General features: G+C 40.8%; 1 protein-coding gene across 4 annotated transcripts in view; it reads right to left on the reverse strand.

Annotated features, from left to right (window-relative positions):
- Positions 1-20,211, reverse strand: part of Dock3 (dedicator of cytokinesis 3) — a 350,576-nt gene that overhangs the window by 27,662 nt on the left and 302,703 nt on the right. For all 4 annotated transcript variants that reach the window (XM_059268544.1, XM_059268542.1, XM_059268543.1 and 1 more), the window contains 5 exons: positions 19,517-19,577; positions 19,290-19,383; positions 13,309-13,457; positions 12,022-12,108; positions 3,963-4,067 (listed from right to left, as the gene is read on the reverse strand). In XM_059268544.1, the coding sequence (XP_059124527.1) occupies positions 3,963-4,067; positions 12,022-12,108; positions 13,309-13,457; positions 19,290-19,383; positions 19,517-19,577 (496 nt within the window). The remainder of the gene's footprint in view (positions 1-3,962; positions 4,068-12,021; positions 12,109-13,308; positions 13,458-19,289; positions 19,384-19,516; positions 19,578-20,211) is intronic.

The raw sequence follows: 20,211 nt of genomic DNA on the forward strand, positions 1-20,211 counted from the left end.
TTGCAGCTCCAGGGTTCATTTATAAGAACAGCTTTACTTAAGTCATCTGACAACAATCAATGTCAATGGGATGCAGCCTAGGACCAGGCTAACTAGTGGATCATATGCTTTACACTTGAATAAATAAATAGAGTCACACACCACCTTTGGACTGAGCCTGTCTTCTGCGCCACTTCCCATGGAAGCTTCAATCCCTTATGTACTTCCCTGCTTTGTCTCTCATTCCCAGACTGACCAATGTGAATGCTGATTCACCAGAAAATGACAGTATAAGAATGGGATGGCACTGGACAGATGTTACTATGGAGAAGAGAAAGCTAGAGAAGACAACCAGGTGCTACAAAGGAGACTATAAGCTTGTTTCCTAATGATGGCATTTTTTTCCCTGAAGGGAAACTACAGCAGCCAGGGCACTGTGAATTGCTCTGCTGATGACATTATCAAAGATATAAACAGCAACAATTTGGAAAGTCTGCTCTAAGCTACAGAAGCTGCTAGAAAATTGCTTTCTAGGGAAAAAGTCCCCATACCAACATAATCTAGGCAGGGTTGATTTCAAAATTTGTGTCCTTCTTGGGCAGAACTGATTACTCTGTTTGAATCTGTTTGGGTGCTAGCACTGCTTATGGAAAATCAGAAGAGCCAAATGCTGTGGTTATCTCTGTTGGCATTTTTCCAGGCTCACATTAGTGAGCTGCTACATGGGCTGTAGGAAATATTGCAGGTGATGGTTTAGTTCTCTTAGACACAGGTACCAAGTGTGGTTGATCCACTATTAGTTTTCTGCAGTTCCTGATATAATATATTTCATATGTGGTATTGGTATAATCTTACCTGGACACCTTCAAATATTTGTCACTTTACGAATCCTTCACACCCATTAGATATTGAACAACTTTTTCCCTACTTTTAGTTCATCTCCTGCATCATGAAGATCCAGAAGCAGAAGCATTAGGTTGGATGTTTTCTACATTACTGATGATCCAAACACAATGAAATGACCATGCAAACAGGAGTTGTGCTTCAATGTGAAGCCTCTAGGATCTGTTGAATTTCCAACTTTAACTCCCATGCTAAAAGCTATAGAGAACATTGTCACTGAACAGATGAGCAGACTCAAGTTATGATATATGCAGGAGTATCTGCCATAACTCCCAGCTTGCTAACTCTAAACTAATAATATTCAGAAGGAAGTGACAGGGACAATGTCAAGCATCACAGATGGCTGTCAGGACCAAGAACAAGACTTTTACATTATGGATTAGTCTCATTTTTCATTGGTATTCTCTTTAAGACAGAGTTTAAGATACAAAAGGAAACTTTATAGGCTGTGACCATATGAGTGGTGGAAGGGTTACACAGATTGTATACTTCATTTACTGTGCCACAATAGACACAGTGAGGAATTTTTTTAACTGTGAAAGAGTCTCAAAACATACTAGTTATTCTGAACCATTCCAATTATCTTTCAACCTACAGAGAAACTTGGTATAGTGATTAAAGAATATGCGGAGGCTTAGACAAAATTGAGGGTTTATAAAGCCTTAAAATAAGTTCATGAACAAAACATTATCAAGCTTAAGTGAGAATTATTTCTTTAGTAGAATAAGATTAAAAAAAAAAGAATAAGATTAAGAGCTGGGGATATAACTCAGTTGATAGAGCACTTGCCTAGCATGAACAAAGCCTTGGGTTTGATTTGCAACAGTGCATAATACCAGGCTTTCAGCACTCAGGAGGCAGAAGGATGACGAGGAATTCAAAGTCAGTGTCAGCTACATAACTAGTTCAAGGCCAGCTTGGACAACATGAAACCCTGTCTCAAAAACCAAAACCAAACAATAAGAGGGTCAAAAATGTGTCAGAAACTACTTCTGAATGCTTTACTTTCCAAATTCAGGATGGGACTACTGGGACCTTAATTTTAAATATTACAGCTGAGGTATTAAGTTTGTTGTATTATAAGTGATGTTTAGCTTAAGTTTAGCATAACTGTTTCTCTGACACAATTTTTTTAGACAAGGTCTGTGTGGTCTGGGCTGGCCTGAAACTCACAGTCTTCCTGCCTCCAGCTGCAACATGCTGGGTTTACAGTGTGTCATCATGCCTGCTTTAGCAATTCTTTTATAATGTGGTTTGTTACTAGAGCATTAAAAAATTAAACTATACTTGAACAGGAGTTCCAAACTACACATACTATATGAAGCCTGTCCTCTGAATGGGTTTCCTATTTCTATACATAATTTCCTATCTTGCAGTGACATATACATAATGATGAAATTCCACCCTGTACTTCACAATGACGTCACTACTGTCACCAGACATATGCACAAATTATCCTTCTGCACTGTGTGTGTAGATTCCAGATCAGTTGTTTGGACATTTTTCTCCCATTGAAAGAGAGAAGTTGCTGTTGTTATCTTGTGTCATGGAAATGGCTTTTTAGTCTTTCACAGCTGAACTTAGATCTCACAGGGACCTGGGAACTAAGTGTACTGTCATCTAGGTTCTTTTTAAGCCCACAATTCTCCATCCTGCCTATATGGGTTATAGTGCATTCAGAAGGAAAAAAACCCACCATTTTAGACAAACACCCAAGAGATATGCCTACTGTTGAGGTCAGGGCTATACTAATGTGCTATGGGATATTGTTCTGTATGCTGTGAATATGTGTTGCTCTGATTGGTTGATAAATAAAATGCTGATTGGCCAGTAGCCAGGCAGGAAGTATAGGTGGGGTGAGTAGACAAGGAAAATTCTGGGAAGAGGAAGGGCTGAGTCAGGAGTCACCAGCCAGACACAGAGGAAGCAAGATGTCAAGGCAGAACTGAGAAAAGGTACCAAGCCATGTGGCTAAACATAGATAAGAATTATGGGTTAATTTAAGTGTAAGAGCTAGTCAGTAATAAGCCTGAGCTAATGGCCAAGCAGTTGTAATTAATATAAGCTTCTGAGTGACTATTTCATAAGCGGGCCACGGGACTGCAGAAGTCTGGTGGGACTGGAGAAACCTTCTGGCCACACTAAATTCTATTGGCTAAGACGAGCTACAATGAAGGTTCCAGGCACTAGAGGCAGACATTGGAAGGTACCTATGTAGGAGATTTTTAGGCACTAGTCACTTCCCGACACATTCCTTGTAAACACAGAATAATACTGCAAATTAAAATAGAATTGAAAGTGACAGCTAGTATTGTTAAATAAAGCCAAATGTCTTTGGTTAACTGATCAGTCATTTGGAAAGAAGTAGTCAGTAGAATATAGGAAATTGAAAGAGAGTGTGCAGGTGTTAAGTGAATTATGTGTATAATGTAAAATGTTCTTGTGGGCTGGGGAGATGGTTTAGTTGAGATCTGTGGTGCAAGAATGAGGACCTAAGCGTGGATCTCCAGAATCTACGTAAAAAGCTGGTCATGGAGGTGTGCACATCTAACCTTAGCACTGGTAATGTGAAGGCTGACAGATCCATGAAACTCACTGGCCACATAGCCTAATAGAATTGATGAGCCTCAGGTTCAGTGAGAGATTCTTTCTTAAAAATAAGGTAGAGAAAGTGAAGAAATGGCTTAGCAGTTAAGAGCGCCTACTGCTCTTGCAGAGGATCTTAGTTAATTTTATAGCATATGACTATCTGTAACTCTAGCCCTACAGGGATTTAATGCCTTCTTCTAGGCTCTACAGGCATGTGCACGCCTACATGCTCTTCTCTTTCTCTCTCTCTCTCTCTCTCTCTCTCTCTCTCTCTCTCTCTCCACCCCCTCTCTTAAAAATGACACATATAAAACTTAAAAAAAAAATGAAGTGGAAAGTGATCGAAGAAATACCTGGCATCTACCTCTGACCTTTGCATGCATGTGTAAACATGTGTATATACCTACATAGAATACACTACCTACCCACCACCACCACTACCCCCATCACACACACTTAAACAATTATTGTGACCACTTGAATGGACTTACCCGAAGGAAGAAAGGAAACTTCCTGCCATAAAAGCCAACCCTGAAGAACTCAGGCTCTAGGCGTTGCTGCTCTATAATGTTGTCATAGTAGCTGGCCTCCATTTTCTGTTAACAATAAAGGTGTGGTTGTTATTCAAAGCAAGTTCTCCTAGGCTCAACTAGACACTGTCTTCTAGAGAGGGATCATGGCAATTCAATCTAGGTAACAAGGAAGTAAACCCCCTAGACACTATCTACCTCTCTCCAGGGAATTGCATCATTGAAGAGGAAAGCCCTTGGTTCTTCTTCACTGCCATCTGATGACAGGATAAAGATAAGCCTGGTTACTATATCCCTGTGAGGTTGCTCTCAATATCCTCCCTGGGCATGGACCCAGATCCATGGAGATCTGAGGCCTGAACTTGAGAGGTAAATATTTCACATGGATTTGACTGATACTCACTATACCATCTGATCCTTGACTAGGGTTGCTGGTAGCTGTCTACCAACAACTCTCATTACCATTGTATGTCAGTCCATTTGCATCCACTCTTATTCATCTGTCATTTGACTTAAGATACTATTAACCACAGTGAGGAAGCCTCAGTTGCCAGTATCACTGATATTGGTTCCAATTTAGGAGATTTTAAATTTGAAAAGATAACTAATATTCATCATGCCTAACATTACAAAGTCAGCAAATTTTTCAGTATGGCTGTCTGGCTTCACATTTAAGCATCTTTAGGCAGTAGTTCTCAAACATTAGCCAAAAAGCTACTTTAGAGAATCAAATCCAAATCCCAATCTAGACCAGAGATTTCTGGTCTTTGCTTAAATGTTTTAGCCATAAACAAGGGTGTAGTGAATGATGCTCTGAAACTACTAGTCCTTCTCTGCTGATGAAATAAGAACATAGTATTGAAGAGGCCTAACTTAACATTAGTGCAGCCATGACAGGCTGCAGACTAACAATCCTGGGACTAGGCCTCACCATTACAATAACGAGAAAAAGTCACATGTAGTCAGAAAGTTTCTCCAGTCCCACCAGGCCCCCACAGTCCCATGGCCCACTTATAAAATTATCACTCAGAAGCTTATATTAATTACAACTGCTTGGCCATTAGCTCAGGCTTATTACTGACTAGCTCTTACACTTAAATTAACCCATAATTCTTATCTATGTTTAACCACATGGCTTGGTACCTTTTCTCAGTTCTGCCTTGACATCTTGCTTCCTCTGTGTCTGGCTGGTGACTCCTGACTCAGCCCTTCCTCTTCCAAAAATTCTCCTTGTCTACTTGCCCCACCTATACTTCCTGCCTGGCTACTGGCCAATCAGCGTTTTATTTATCAACCAATCAGAACAACACATATTCACAGCATACAGAACAATATCACACAGCAGCCACAAACTGTACTCTGTGGGGAATCAATCAGAACTGAGATAAACAAGTGCTAAATGCTCTAAAATATAAAAGATATCTTACATAATCTATATATAGATTGCCAGTTTTCTTGCAGCAACGTCAGTACCAATCACTGTTTGACAAAATATCTGTTACCTCACTCCTTCCCAATCAGGAGTTCAACTCCCATCTAAATCTGGAATTCCCCTACAACCCCATCCTTTACTCTTTAAAAACTCTGCCATAACTGAGCTCAGTACTCTCCCTGATCCAAATGCTATATGGGAGCAGACAGAGAGCCCAAGCTTGAGCTTGCAATAAAGGTTTTTTGCTTTTGCATACGAACTCAGACTTTTGATGGTCTCTGGCAGGGCTCATGATGTAGGCATAGCATACAAACTTGGACTCCTGATGGTCTCTTGGGGGCTCATGATGTAGGCATAACATTTGGAGGCTCATCTGGGATCCCCCAGACCCACCGGGACCCCAACCCATAGAGCCTTTGATCAGCTGATGAATGTCTTTCTGTTTGTCTCATTTGTCTTGTTTGGTTCCACTTTGTCTCTGTCTTGCATTGTACTTTGACTGAGCCCATTTCCAAGTTGCCTGCAAAAGGTCTGGGCAGATGCTTGAAAGACTGCAGGTTGGGGGAACTGGGAGACGTCCCAGGACCCTTCTGTACGGGATTGGATCTTGGATCCCCCTAGTTTCTTTAAATAGATGAGGTGGAGTTGTGCCCTGTCAATTGGCAACAAGACGTCTCTTGGTTTAAGTTTTCATCCAGGTTTCAGTTTTCCTCTGGTTGACCAGGAATCTGCAACTGGCCCAGGTAGGAAATGGTGCTGGTCAATGCCTCATCTGCCTCCTAGGTCAGATTGATAGAGCAGTAGGATGTCTGGGTCCCCCTGGCAGGACATCTGGTTCTCTTCCCATCTCTCTCTCACTCTACTGGTTGCCCTTGGAGCAGCGATCTGTTCATGTCTGTCAGTTTGTCTGTAATTTTAATTGATTAATTATTGCTCTATGTTTCATATTAAAAAAAAAACAATGGCTCCTTGACAAAAACTGCTATGGGAGCACTGCACCTGCAGCTCCTTTAAGCCAAGTGCTGCTGCTGCTGCCCAGAGCCACAACCTGAAATAATTCAATGATAGCGTATAGTTGCAGAATATAACACTTGGGCTTAAGGATAGCTTTCTCTAATGCCCATGAGAATTGGAGCCAACAGTTAACAAGGCACCCCTCCTTAAAATTATAGCTAACAAAATAAAAAAACATTATCTATTTTAAAATATTTGAATACATAAATATGGCCACTGTATGTTTATGTCTGACTAGTCTTAAATATATGACTTTACTAAATTCTGTATGTCTTGGTTACAACTCAGCTGTTACTGTTGCAGCCAGCCACCCAGGCTCAGAATTTATCTCTGGGCGTTCTGGCCATTAGAACTATACCCTATATAAAAATTATTTTATACTGTTCTGTTCTATTAAAAAGCTGGCTCTGAAATTGGATTATGGTCCATCATTTTTCAGACCCAGACTTACTTTTAAAGTCTCTATGTCTGAGGTGAAAAATTGGCAGACAGAATAAGAGCAGAGCAACCAAAAAATTATTGGTTTATAAATTTATTGGACATAATTAAAAATCTATAATATTCATAACAAAAAGATTAACTCAAAACTTTAACACAGGGTTAATAATCAGAAGGCTACATAGGTAGCCTTAAAACAAAGATCTAATCCATCAATGTCTATATTTCTGGGCCTTGCTTTTTAACCTTTTAGTTCTGCTTCTGACTGTTTTTGTCAACTGAAATATGTCAACCCCCAAACAAGTTTTTTTTTAAAAAAATAATTTATTTATTTTTATTTTATTTGCATTGGTGTTTTGTCTCCAGATATGTCTATGTGAGGGTGTCAGATCTTGGAGTTACAGACAGTTGTGAGCTGCTATGTGGGTGCTGGGAATTGAACCCAGGTCCTCTGGAAGAGCAGTCAGTGCTCTTAACCACTGAGCCATCTCTCCAGCCCAAGGTTTTTGTATTTAAAGGCTCACCCTGAGGAAGGCTCAATACTACACTAGAATCCCAAACACCCAATGTAACCATTAGTCAACTAAAGTTAGGGCCACAACTGCTAAGCACCAAAAACTGGGATATTTCTATCTTATGATGCAAAAAGACAATGACCTTAAATAATCTGGCAAAGAATTTAGAACATTTTTTTAACCTCAAGACTCTGGGGGTCAAAAGACCTTTTTACAGGAATAGCCTAGGGTCACCTGCATGTCAAACATTTGCATAACAATGACACAAAAAGTTAAAAACCAGTGGCTTAAAGAATGTCTCTCTTAAAACTTATTCAAATTTACAAAAACTGGTTTAAAGATGTTTAACCTCTTTGTTTTTGCTAGCATTGTTAAGCTATGGCTATTTTGGTGAACTGACTCATACAAGAAACTGTTATGTTTCTATAATGATACACTATATAAGGATCAGAAAAATTCCAGTCTGTTTATAAACTATATTTATAAATTAAAAATCTTATCTTGATACTAAAGAGCTTCAATTCAAAAATTGTTATTAATATAAAACTATTCAAAATGGTTAAGCCTTAAGATGTTCAAAACTATACTTGTAAGTCATGCTAAGTACTAATATAATCAAATACAGGAAATATTTATCTAGCCTCTTATATATTTTCAAGATATAGCCTAAACCAAATAACTAAAAACAAACAGGAATTGTTTGGCTCAAGTTCTCAAACTGTCAGAGATTTGCTGTAAATGGCATTTAAGATATGACAGAGACTCTCAGATCCTAGCAGTGACTCCCAAGGTCTCCAAGAAGACAATGGGCACAGCAATGGACAACTCTACCTGTACTATGGTAATGCTAACCAGCTGACCACTGGGTGAAATTGCCCCATTGCCTTGCCTTCTGCCAAGGCTCAGCCCAAATTATGGACAAGAAGGATACTGGAGAATTGATGTCCCACTTTGCCTAGACAAGGTGAGGCCAATCTCCCCATATTCCTCCTCCACAGGAAAGCCTCTCATCCTCTGGGCCTGGCAGCCAAGACTGCTGTCCTGATAACTCTGCCCTCATCATCCCAGAACCCATAGGAGCCTGGGGTATCTGTCTAGATAAAGACTATACACTAGCCTCTGTCATTTTGATCAATTCTTCTCATATCTTTGACATTGATGGCTAAGCTAACTGTAGCTTTGTCAGCTAGACAACAGTGGGTAATCAGTTCCTTCCCTCAAGGCTGCAGCTATCTTGTTTGTTCATTAGTCAGTTCACTAATTAATGAAAGGTAACAGGTCTCTTATTGAAAAAAGGCAAACGGGTTTGCCTTACAAGCTTCATATTAAAAAATACATAGGTTTCTCAGATTAGTGAATACCCTAACTGTCATCATAGAACTCTCATCCAGTAACTGATGGAAGCAGATGCAGAGATCCACAGCCAAGCACCAGGCCGAGCTCCAAGTGTCCAGTCGAAGAGAGAGAAGAGGGATTCTATGAGCAAGGGGCATCAAGATCATGAAGGGGAAACCTACAGAGACAACCAAACCAAACTAGTGGGAACTCAAGAACTGTGGACCAATAGCTGTGGAGCCTCCATGGGACTGGACTAGGTCCTCTGCATAGATGAGACAGTTATATACCTTGATTTGCTTAAGGGCCCCCCTGGTAGTGGGATCAGGATCCATCCCTAGGACACGAAAGGGCTTTTTGGAGCCCACTGTCTATGGTGGGACAACTTACACAGCCTTGGTGCAGGCGGAGAAGCTTGGACCTGCCTCAACTGAGTGTATCAGGCTCTGTTGACTCCCCATGGGGAGGCCTTGCGTTGGAGGAGGTGGTAATGGAGGTTGGGATGGGGAAGAAGGCTGGAGGATGGGAGGAGGGAGGAGATCTGTGGTTGGCATGTAAAATGAATAGAAAATTTCTTTTCTTTTTTCTTTTTCTTTTTTTTTTTTTTTGTTTTTTTGTTTTTCGGGACAGGGTTTCTCTGTGTAGCTTTGCGCCTTTCCTGGATCTTGCTCTGTAGACCAGGCTGGCCTCGAACTCACAAAGATCTGTCTGCCTCTGTCTCCCGAGTGCTGGGATTAAAGGCGTGTGCCACTACCGCCCAGCGAATAGAAAATTTCTTAAAAAAATAAATGAAAATAAAAATTTAACACTTTCTCTTGAAAAAATACACAGCTTTCAAATGTAACTTTTCAATAAAAAACAACCCTTACAAAAAAACCATAAAATTGATTTGATCTAGCTACATTGAGAGACATGTATCATAGGTTTTTCTGGTTATGTTTCTCTATATGTTCCCTTAATAATAATAATAAAAAAACCATAAAAGCCTAACAGGACAATTGGTCTTGGACATTAATCTTATACACCCTATATGACTTGTAAACTTGACTAAAAATATTTTGTTAACCTGAAATTTCAGAAGTTTAGAGTTTCAAGATTTTAAATTTTCTTTATAAACTTAAAGATGTTTTTCATCAGGCTAATCCAAAGCCATAGCTTTTGCTATGTCTCCAAGATGAAAATCTGTTCCAGCGATTTTACAGACACTTGTTGCAAAGAGTCAAAAAGGTCATAAGGCTTAAATCTACCTGTCACAGGTCAAACTCCAGATAAATAAAAGTTCCAAATATAAGGGTTTTTTTTAAGTCCCTAAATTTTAAGTTTTGTCCTTAGACTATATTTGTCTCTGCAGATTTAACAGACACCATCCAGGGAGCACCTATGGATTGCAAACTGCTGAGCTCTGGACTTGCTGAAAGCTGATGTGAACCAGTCCAGCAGATGTGATTGCTCCTTGTCCCTTCACTTGGAACAGCTAATCAGATGCTCCTGATAAATGCCCCATTGCCCAGCCTTTGATTAGCCTTTCAGCCTTCCTGGGCCCTGACAGCTGACACCCCAATTTCAGCTGGAAGCAGAGAGTACATTGTCCCTGTCCCCTTTACAGGCTGAAAATGCTAAGTCAAAGGCAAATTCTCTTTGGGGGAAACCTGTTGCTTACATGTCAATCATTCTGAGATAGTTCAACAAAAATAAAACCTTGACCACAGAATGAAACTCATTATGCTGCCCCATCTAGATGATGGGCCTGCAACACTAGGTTGACTGCATGATATGGTCCTAAATACAGGAAAGGAGTGCTACGATGGTCCAGCTCTTCCTCAACATAAAAATTAAAGACAAAGAACAGGGGATCCAGGAACAGTCTGGATGATATGAGGGTCTTTTTAATTGGTTCCCTTGGCTAACCACCCTACTCTCAACACTAGCTGGACTACTTTTAATCCTTATCCTCTTACTGACCTTATGACCCTGCTTGATTAACAGGCTAACAGCCTTTGTGTAGGAAAGTCAATACAGTCTAACTCATGACCTCCAGTCTCAATATTACCCCCTAGAGCCCCCAGACACACAGGACCCATGATTATGTCCTCTCTAGTTACTTGTAGAGAGGGGAATGAAGAGGCCTAACTTAACATTAGTGCAGCCATGACAGGCTGCAGAGTAACAATACTGGGACTAGGTCTCACCATCACAATAACCAGGAAAAGCCACAAACTATATTCTGTGGGAGACCAATCAGAATTGAGACAAACAAGTACTAGATGCTCTTACATAATCTACATATAGATTGCCAGTTTTCTTGCAGCAACATCAGTACCAATCACTGTTTGACAAAATATCTGTTACCTCACTCCTTCCCAATCAGGAGTTCAATCCCCATCTAAATCTGGAATTCTCCCACCCCTCCCCCCATCCTTTACTCTTTAAAAACTCTGCCATAACTGAGCTCAATGCTCTCCCTGATCCAACCAATATATAGGAGCAGACAGAGAGCCCAAGATTGAGCTTGCAATAAAGGTTCTTTGCTTTTGCATACGAACTCAGACTCTTGATAGTCTCTGGGGGGCTCATGACAGGGGGCATAACATTACGATTTAGAAGATAGTACAAAGACTTTCAAAATCCAAGGGACATTTGACATAATTTTTGAATATTTTGCTCCAAAGAAGGGAGCAAGGACAAAGTGATTTAGTAACTACAAGATGCAGTGGGGAAAGCTCTTATAATAAAAAATTTTAGGTGCTGGTGAACTATAAAAACATTTACTGGCAGCATAAGTCTGGTGATCTGCGTTTGATCTTCAGAATCCATGTAAAGATGGAAGGAAAGGATGAACCCCACAAAGTAGTCTTCTGACTCTACACATGTACCTCATCATGCATGCCTACCTTATATCATGCATACCCACAAATAATAAATTTAAAAAATTTATATATCACTGAACAAAGCCATTTCATGAAAAACTTCTTCATGAAGCTTGGCTTCATGTGTGCATGTGGCACACACACACACACACACACACACACACACACACACACACACACAAATCACTATCCTATCATGCCTTCTTTCCCTGAGTATAATTGGCTTTTTGGGTTCAGATCATAAAGTCACTTGTCAGGTATATGCTTTTGTTCTCTAGTAAGACTCCAAGTATCCTGAGGGCAGAAATCTAGCCTCTGTTCATGGCAATAAGCTAAGGGCCTTAGGCATCACTTAGAAACAGATGCCAGGAAGTCCAGGAGTCTTTGGTCAGAGATACAGTGGAACAGACAAAGCTTACCCGAATCCAGCTGAGGCTCTGATAATCATAGAGGCTCTCATACTGACATGCCAGCTCTCTACATAGAGGGATTCCAAACTCCCAGCTCTGTATAAAAGACAGAAACAGGGCTTCAGCACCTCAGGCATCTTAAGAATGGTTAAGTCCACACTTAACATATAAAAGACTAAAACAAAAGGCTACCTCCAACTCATATATTAAAAGGAACATAGTCTTCAAAACCAGTTTATATAGAGTAACACACAGCATTGTTGTTTTCTAACTCACGCAGAGCTTTCTGGTTTTTGCTCAAATGTGTTATGCCTCTCTTGACTATCTTTACAAGAAGAGGTACTTCTTAGTATGTTTTGGTCTTTTATTTTTATGTTATCTCTTAAAAATATATTTATGACAGGCATGGTGGTGCACACCTTTAATCCCAGCACTCGGAAGACAGAGGCAGGCGGATCTCAATGAGTCTGAGGCCAGCCTGGTCTACAAAGTGAGTTCCAGGATAGCCAGAGCTGTTATACAGAGAAACCCTATCTCAAAAAACCATATTACTCACTACCATAAAACTCAAAATTACATATTATATATATTTACTTTTTTGATGTATTAGTCTATATTAGATTATAAACTGCATAAGGGGGAAAGTTATGCTTATGTACTTTATTTTCAGATCCTAGAATAATAGCAGGTATGGCAGCTACTCAGTATTTCTTTAATAAGCTAATAAAGGGACCATGAATAGAGATGAATTAAGGAAAATTATGGCAATCAAGCAGAAAGGGGCTGTCAAAGGCCTGGTGTAGGCCTCGTAGCACTTCTCTTTTATGAAAAGACTGTAACTTTAGGTGTCAGATGATCTTTGCCTAGTTGGAAAACAGACTGTTTCTGCGATACAGTTCCTGTTCCAGCAATAGGCCCATCTAACAGGTACTTGAAGAAGGCTGCAGTGAACTTCATTCTAACGAACTGTTTATTTCCTTCATATTTTTTTCTTTTTGTGGTGCTGAGGACTGAACCCAGAGCCCTGTGAAAGCTAGCTATGTTCTCTACCACTGAACTACACCTTTATCTTCCTCTTATTATTATAGTATTTTCTTTCTCTTGGGTCCTTACAAACATTAGTTTATATGATATTTAATTCAATGTATTCTTCCCAACTTCCAAATACTAATTCAAACTTACACATGATGAACTTAGATACCTATCATCAACCTCAACTATTCTTTGTTTCTAACAAAGATGTCATACACTAGAGCTGAAGGTGAGGGGCTGAAAGTCTTGCTTTCTGACACCTACTTTGCCTTTGTTGAAGTAGTGGATGATCTTCCTACACAGTCCCTCTTTCCGCTGCCACTCAGTCTGGGATGGGTAGTGTAGGAACTCCCGTAGTGGCCGGTCTTCCCATTGCAGCAGCTCACAGTAAAGAAGCAGGGTGAATGCAGCCTCTGTAGGGACAGACAGCAGAGAGGCTCAGGGCTTTCTCTGGGGGCCTAGGAACAGCTAAGCAGGAATATCAGAGCAAGGCATGGGTAGCACAAATCAGGAATACTAGAGACCAAAGACAGTAGGATTGTCTAAGCTAATAACCCTTGTTCACAGAATGAAGGAGCCATAAATGCTCCTAGTACCTGGTCACCTGTTTTGAGTTCCAGATAAAGAATAAAGAAAGGTTCACATATGGAAACTTACTAATTTATAAGCTTCTTAAAGTATATACATATATGAAAGGAATTTAAATGGAGTCACTATATAATGGGAGAGATGATGCCCCAACTAGACATCTTATTCCACCAAGTAAACCCTTCAGTGCCAGGAATGAGCTATATCTTGTTGAGTATCTGGCCAAAGGGGTCCCAAAGAACCTCTAAACATCACAGACTACTCCTCAGGCCATTGGTCATTCTCCACAACCTGATGGTAAGACTCTGTTGCTGAAAACACCACTTACTTATGTCATCAAACATGGAGAAATGGAGCTGGAGCCCAACTCAAAGTTTCACCCCCTACTGACTAGTGTTCATGTTGCTGGAAGGTACTTCACATTTCTGGAGGTGAAAGTAATCAACAATACCACCCAGCTACAAACCCTATGACCAACAACAGCAACCTGCCTGTAAGATACACTGGTACAATAGTGGCAAGGATGTTAGGGAAGTAACCAACTACTTTTTGATTGGATTTAAGGCTCATTCCATGATATAGAATCCATACCTGATACTACTCCAGTAGCCAAGAATTTGAGACTAGATCTGGGAGAAAATCTACCACTATTTTTCTGCTAAAGAAACAGCAATAGAATGACTCTTAATGACATATTGCTACACCCACAGATCAGTACCTTGCTCAACCCTCATTAGAGAAGCATTTTCTTTCAGTTGATGGTAATTAATACAGAGATCCACAACTTAACAATATGCAGAGAATGAGAGACTTTGGAGGACTCAGCCTTACATGGGATGTTTTCATCAAACCCCTCCCCTCAAGGCTTAGGGATCCATGTGGAAGAAGAGGTGAAAAGATCATAAAAGCAGAAGTGATGAATGACTCTAAGGATGCAGCATCTTCCAGACACAACAGAATTGATGCACATATGAACTCAGAGACTGTGAAAGCAGGCACAGGATCTCAATAGGTTCAAACCAGACAAAGTCCCAGCTCTGAGAAGGGCAGGTAGACATCCAAGTCCCACACCTAACCAAGAAGCTATTTGCAATTGATACCTACTGGGAAAAGGGAAATGAATTTCTAAAATGGCATCTCACTAGGTATATCAACTACGCTCCAGCATAGGCCTCATGCCTAGAAGTAGTTGCCAATGCAAAATAGACTCCATGTTTGGTTTTTTTGAGGGGGGGATTTTTGTTTCAGTTTGTTTTGCTATTTTTTTGTCTTATTAATTTTTTGTTTGTGTTTTCATTGTTTTTGAGAGGGAGAGATGGAGAGGGAGAAGGGAGGGGGATGGAGAGGGAAGAGAGAGGGACAAAGGGGAGAGCGGGAGAGAGAGGAGAGGAGAGGAGAGGAGAGGAGAGGAGAGAGAGCATAAGTGCATGAAGTTGGGTGGGTAAGGAGGTGGGAAGGATCTGGAAGGAATTGGGAGGGGAAAGAATATGATCAAAATATATTTATGGAAAGTTTTTAAATGGCCCAGCTACTTTAAGGCTATGCACAAGTTGTCTTGCTTTGGGTGACACATATACTTGAGAGCTCTTAAGTTCCTTTCTGTTCACTTTGCTCCAGTTTTCTTTCTAACTGTCTTAGAATGGTTCTATTTGGTGAGCACCAATTCATCAAGGATTCCCCTAGCACTTAATCTGCTCTTGCCTACTGCTCCAGGAAATTTTCTTTCCTCTTATTGTTACTGTTTCTAAAAGAATGAAAGTTAAGGAATGTGAGTGGTATTAACCATGTGATGAGTCTGGAACCAGAGACTGTTTCTGGAGGAATTTGTTGATACTGGACTCAGACTGTAGGCTTAGCAATAACAGTTAGTGATAGTTACATAAAAACACAGTATCCTTAGATGCTTAGTGTAAATTACAAGAGATAAGTCACACTGAATTGCAACCATAGTCCAGAGCCCTATTAAGGAATTCTCTTTCTTCTTCTGTTTGTTAATTTTTAATGGCCTTTCCCCACTAGCAAGATAAATAGTTCTAGCTTCTACCCAGATTTCTAGGTCATACTAAAAAGTGTTCACATGATTATAAAGAATGTTAATTCTAATCATTTTGTGATCCATTTCCAGTTTTCATTGGTCCACTCTCTGAGCTTCTCATTCTTCTCTCTCTATTTGTGCCCTGACACTGACATCTCTTACCAGACCCTCTTATGGAAGTTGGAGAAACACATGAAATCTTTGTTATCATTGTTGTGATGGCTAGTCTTACGTCAACTTGACATACAAACTAGAGTTATCTGAAAGGGGGGGACCTAAATTAAGAAAATGCCTCAATAAAATCTGGCTGTAAGGCATTTTCTTAATTAGCAATTGATGGGGGAAGGTGCAGCCTATTGTGAGTGGTTCCATCCCTGGGCTGGTGGTACTGGATTCTACAAGAAAGCAGGCAAGCAAATAAGCAGCACCCCATCCATGGCCTCCACATCAGCTCCTGCCTCTAGGTTCCTGCCTTTTTTTTTAGCTCCTTTCCTGACTTTCATCAATGATGAATAGAAATATGAAAGTGTAAGCCAAATAATCACTTTCTTCCCCAACTTGCATTTTGGTCATGGTGTTTTGTGGCAGTGACAGAAACCTTAAGACAATTGTCTATATTATTTTTTCATGTAACACTTAGAGCTACAAAATACAAAGTATAGTACTTCTCTGTTAATATCCATAACTCAGTCCTTGAGTTTAGCAAATGTCTATATAATACATGGAATTAATTTTTTATATTTTAATTACTTATTTTTATGTGTATAGATTTTTTAAACTTTTTTTAATTTATTCTTTGTGTCTTTCACATCATGAATCTCCATCCCATTCATTTCTCTGTCCCTTTGTATCCATCCTCTGCCCTTGCAACCTCTCCCTCCAAAATAAAGTAAATTTTTTTTTTTTTTTTTTTTTTGGTTTTTCGAGACACGGTTTCTCTGTGTAGTTTTGGTGCCTGTCCTGGATCTTGCTCTGTAGACCAGGCTGACCTTGAACTCACAGAGATCCGCCTGGCTCTGCCTCCAGAGTGCTGAGATTAAAGGCGTGCGCCACTGCCGCCTGGCTGTAAAATAAAATTTAAGAGGAAAAAAAAAAAAAAAGAAAAAAAGAAAAAATCAATCTCGTCATGGAAACTATAGTGTGACACAGTGAGTCACACAGTAAGCCCTTTTACTCATTTATCTTTACTTGCAAGTGTTCATCGAAAAGAGTCATTGGTCTGGTTAGAGGCCTCTGGTTTCTGCTACACTATTGATGCTGGGCCCTCACTGGAACTCCTTTTGGTTATCCTGCTGTTACCCTGTGTTGTAGATATCCTGCAGCTTTGGGTCTGTTGGACCAGTCCCTTCATGTGCTCCAGCAGATTACAGATGGTGTGATATTGCGGTGGGCCAATTCATAACCCTAGTGCTGGGCCTAGGTAGTTGCAGGGTTGGTCAGTTCACCAGCTTTCCCTTATTCTCACCACCAGGGTGAGCTCTCCTGCATTGCCCTGGCTAGTTCACCCCTTGCATGGATGAGCAAGGGGCGGGGCCAGCTCTCCTGCTTTCATGTCCTCAGGCCAGCTCTATCTACTGTGTTTCCCAGGCATGGCATAGGGGCCACTCTCACATGTGCTGCAACTGATAAGTGGCAGGGCCAGCTCTCCCACTCTTATGACCTCAGGGCCAGCATGTATAGATGCTTTGTCTGCATGTATGTTTGTGGACCACATGTATGTAGTGTCAGGAGCCAAGTAGCCTAACTGATTCTCATGGGAAAAAGCTGTGTACCCAACCTTCCGTTAACAGTTTCAATAGCAACCATTTTTCAACAAGACCACAGTATGTACCTTTTGATCGACTCCCTGAAACATAATGGTTTGCTGTATGGTCCGTTGATCAGGCCCTGGAACAAAGAGACCTTTTCCTGAGCCCTACCTTACCCTAACTTCCTCCTAGTAACTTTCCATACCCCTATCTACTTCTCCTAGCTCCCAGCATATATAAGCCTGACTCCCCTTGCAATAAACAAGACCTTGGCGCAACTCAGACTGACTTTGTCTTCCTTTACGCGCCTGGTCTCCTTTCTCTCTCGCCCCCATTGATCTTTCAGGAGGTGCCTCCTCGGGTCTCATCAAATAACCTGGCCCGCGGGACGGGTCAATGTAGTGCCTGCAGAAGCCAAAGAGGGTGTTGGAGCCCCTGGCGCTGAAGTTACAAATGGTTGTAAGCTATCATGTGAGTGACGGGAATCAAACTTGGGTCTTCTGGAAGATCAGGCAGTGCTCTTAACCACTGAGACATCTCTCCAGCTCAATACAGGGAATTTATAAAACTCTTTCCCTTCACCATCCTTTCAGAGTTGTTAAGATCATGATTAGTAGGTATAAAGAATGGTAAATTTAGTCATGTTATGCAATGTCATATAATCTCTCTTAAAAATATTTATTTATTTAATGTGTATTGTGTCTTGCCTGTATGTATGTATGTCTGTGCACCACGTGCATCCCTAGTGCCTCAGAGACTAGAGAAGAACGTTGGATCCCCTTGCACTAGAGTTACAGACAGTTGTGAGCTGCCATACAGGCGCTACAAATTGAATCCATGTACTCTGGAAGAGCAGTGAGCATGCTTAACTGCTGAGCCATCTCTCCAGGCCCTCTTTTCATTTTTAAAGACAGTCTCACCACATAGCCTAGGCCTACCTCAGACTCATGATCCTCATGTATTAGCTTCCTGAGTATAGACAGACCAGTCATACCAAGAACAAGCCTGTCCCGTTCTTCTTGCCAAGTTATGCTAACAGAAAAAGCAGGATATACACAATGTTCTAACATCTAGATACAAGGGTAAGGAAGGGGGTTCTGTTTTTACTAATTCATAAACTCCTAGTTAAGATCTGCAAATAAGAATAGCTCACATTTCCACACTTAGATGACAAATTTAAGTCCTTTAGCCTGAGGGATAAGAATAGGGTCTGGTCACAGTGGAAAAGATGGTTCTTTAGGGACCTATGGTACAAAGGAATCACACAGAACATCCATGCATGCATCCTTCCCCTTCCTTCAGAGCTGCTCTCAGTAAACAGATCATGATGGGTCTTTGCATAGACTGTAGACATAATGAAGAGGCTCTCATCTGGCCTGTCAAGAAGATGAATGCTGTCCAAACTCTGTACTGGAAGCTCGGTATAGGAGCTGGTGTGCAGTTGCAGAGGAACAGCCAGATCTACCAGTGAGTTCTAGAAGTTTCAAAATGAAGGAGATATTCCTTTGCTATGGTCTTAGTTACTTTCAGCGTTCTAAGACCTAAGAAAAGTTATATTTCTGAGGAGCAACAGAACTTCAAATGTTCTAAACAGGGTGCACCAGAATTTGGAAGTTACTCTTGAGTCCTCAGAGACATGGATAGGAGCAAAGGTGAATGGAACAGCCCCAGACAGTAGAGGACATGCATGAAGAACAAAAAATTCACCTGGTTTTTCCACACTACAAAGGGGCAGAAGGACAGGAGTGAGGTGAAGGAATACTTTGGGACCCAACACTGCTGAGATCTGGCAGGTATCCTCCTGGGGCCTTTCTCTGTATAGGCCCCTAAGTCTGTCCTAATGAAAACACAGCTCTTCTCTTTCCCTGACTCACCTGTGTAGTTTTCAGCCTGTAAGTGCATGTCACAAAGCTTATGGATGTATCGGATATACATTTCCTCTTTGTTAATCTCAGATTTGTAAAAGTTCTGTAAGAGAATGAAATATATGTAAGCTGCAAGAGTCTGCCCCTTTTGAAGGTCATTTCTAAGCCCCAGCTAGCCAGCCCAAAGCCTGGCTGTGTCCTCAGGAGGGAAGGAGGAAGAGCCTGTGTCCTCTCACCATTAGGTTAACAGTGCAGCCAATCTTCTTGTTCTCTGCTTCTTCTCCTTTCATGCAGTCCCTGAAAGAGAGAGCACAGACGACTGACCATGAGATGGAGTGATGTCTCCTGGAACAATACATCAAACAGCAGTATTACTGGAATATCAGTATGGTCAATTCTAAAAGGAGTATGCCTTCTAACAGGAAGTACTTTGACAGAAGAGGACTGTATTGTGAGACACCCTCCCCCCTCTGCCAGCTTTGCAGCCAATCCTGGGGTTCAAAGATCTCTGTTGAGCTCCTTGTTCTGGTTGCAGAGTATAGAGCCCAGATGCACCATCAGAGCAGTAAGTGGCACTTACCAATTTTCTTAGTACAGAAGGATGCGTCTATAAGGCAGAAGGCCAAATTCCCAAGTTCCCCAGGGAGGCAGAGAGTTATTCTTAAAGGGCAAGTTTCATTTTATGAGAAAATGTGAAATATAAGCTATAAATCTATGCTAGAATTCACATAAAGTTAAGGACATTACATAAAGTCAAAGCTGAAGAGGTACTTCTTAGAAGACTTAGTTTGGCAAGTCTAAAAATAAGACTCACACCAAAGGTTCAAGTCATGTTGGACCACAACTTCTAGAAGAAACATTAAGATTTTATATATAACTTATGTCTAAATGTCATGTATATATAGTTTTTATTATACACACATATACTGTC

This window comes from Peromyscus eremicus, chromosome 7 (assembly GCF_949786415.1).
Source record: "Peromyscus eremicus chromosome 7, PerEre_H2_v1, whole genome shotgun sequence".
In the NCBI taxonomy this organism is placed as follows: Eukaryota; Metazoa; Chordata; class Mammalia; order Rodentia; family Cricetidae; genus Peromyscus; species Peromyscus eremicus.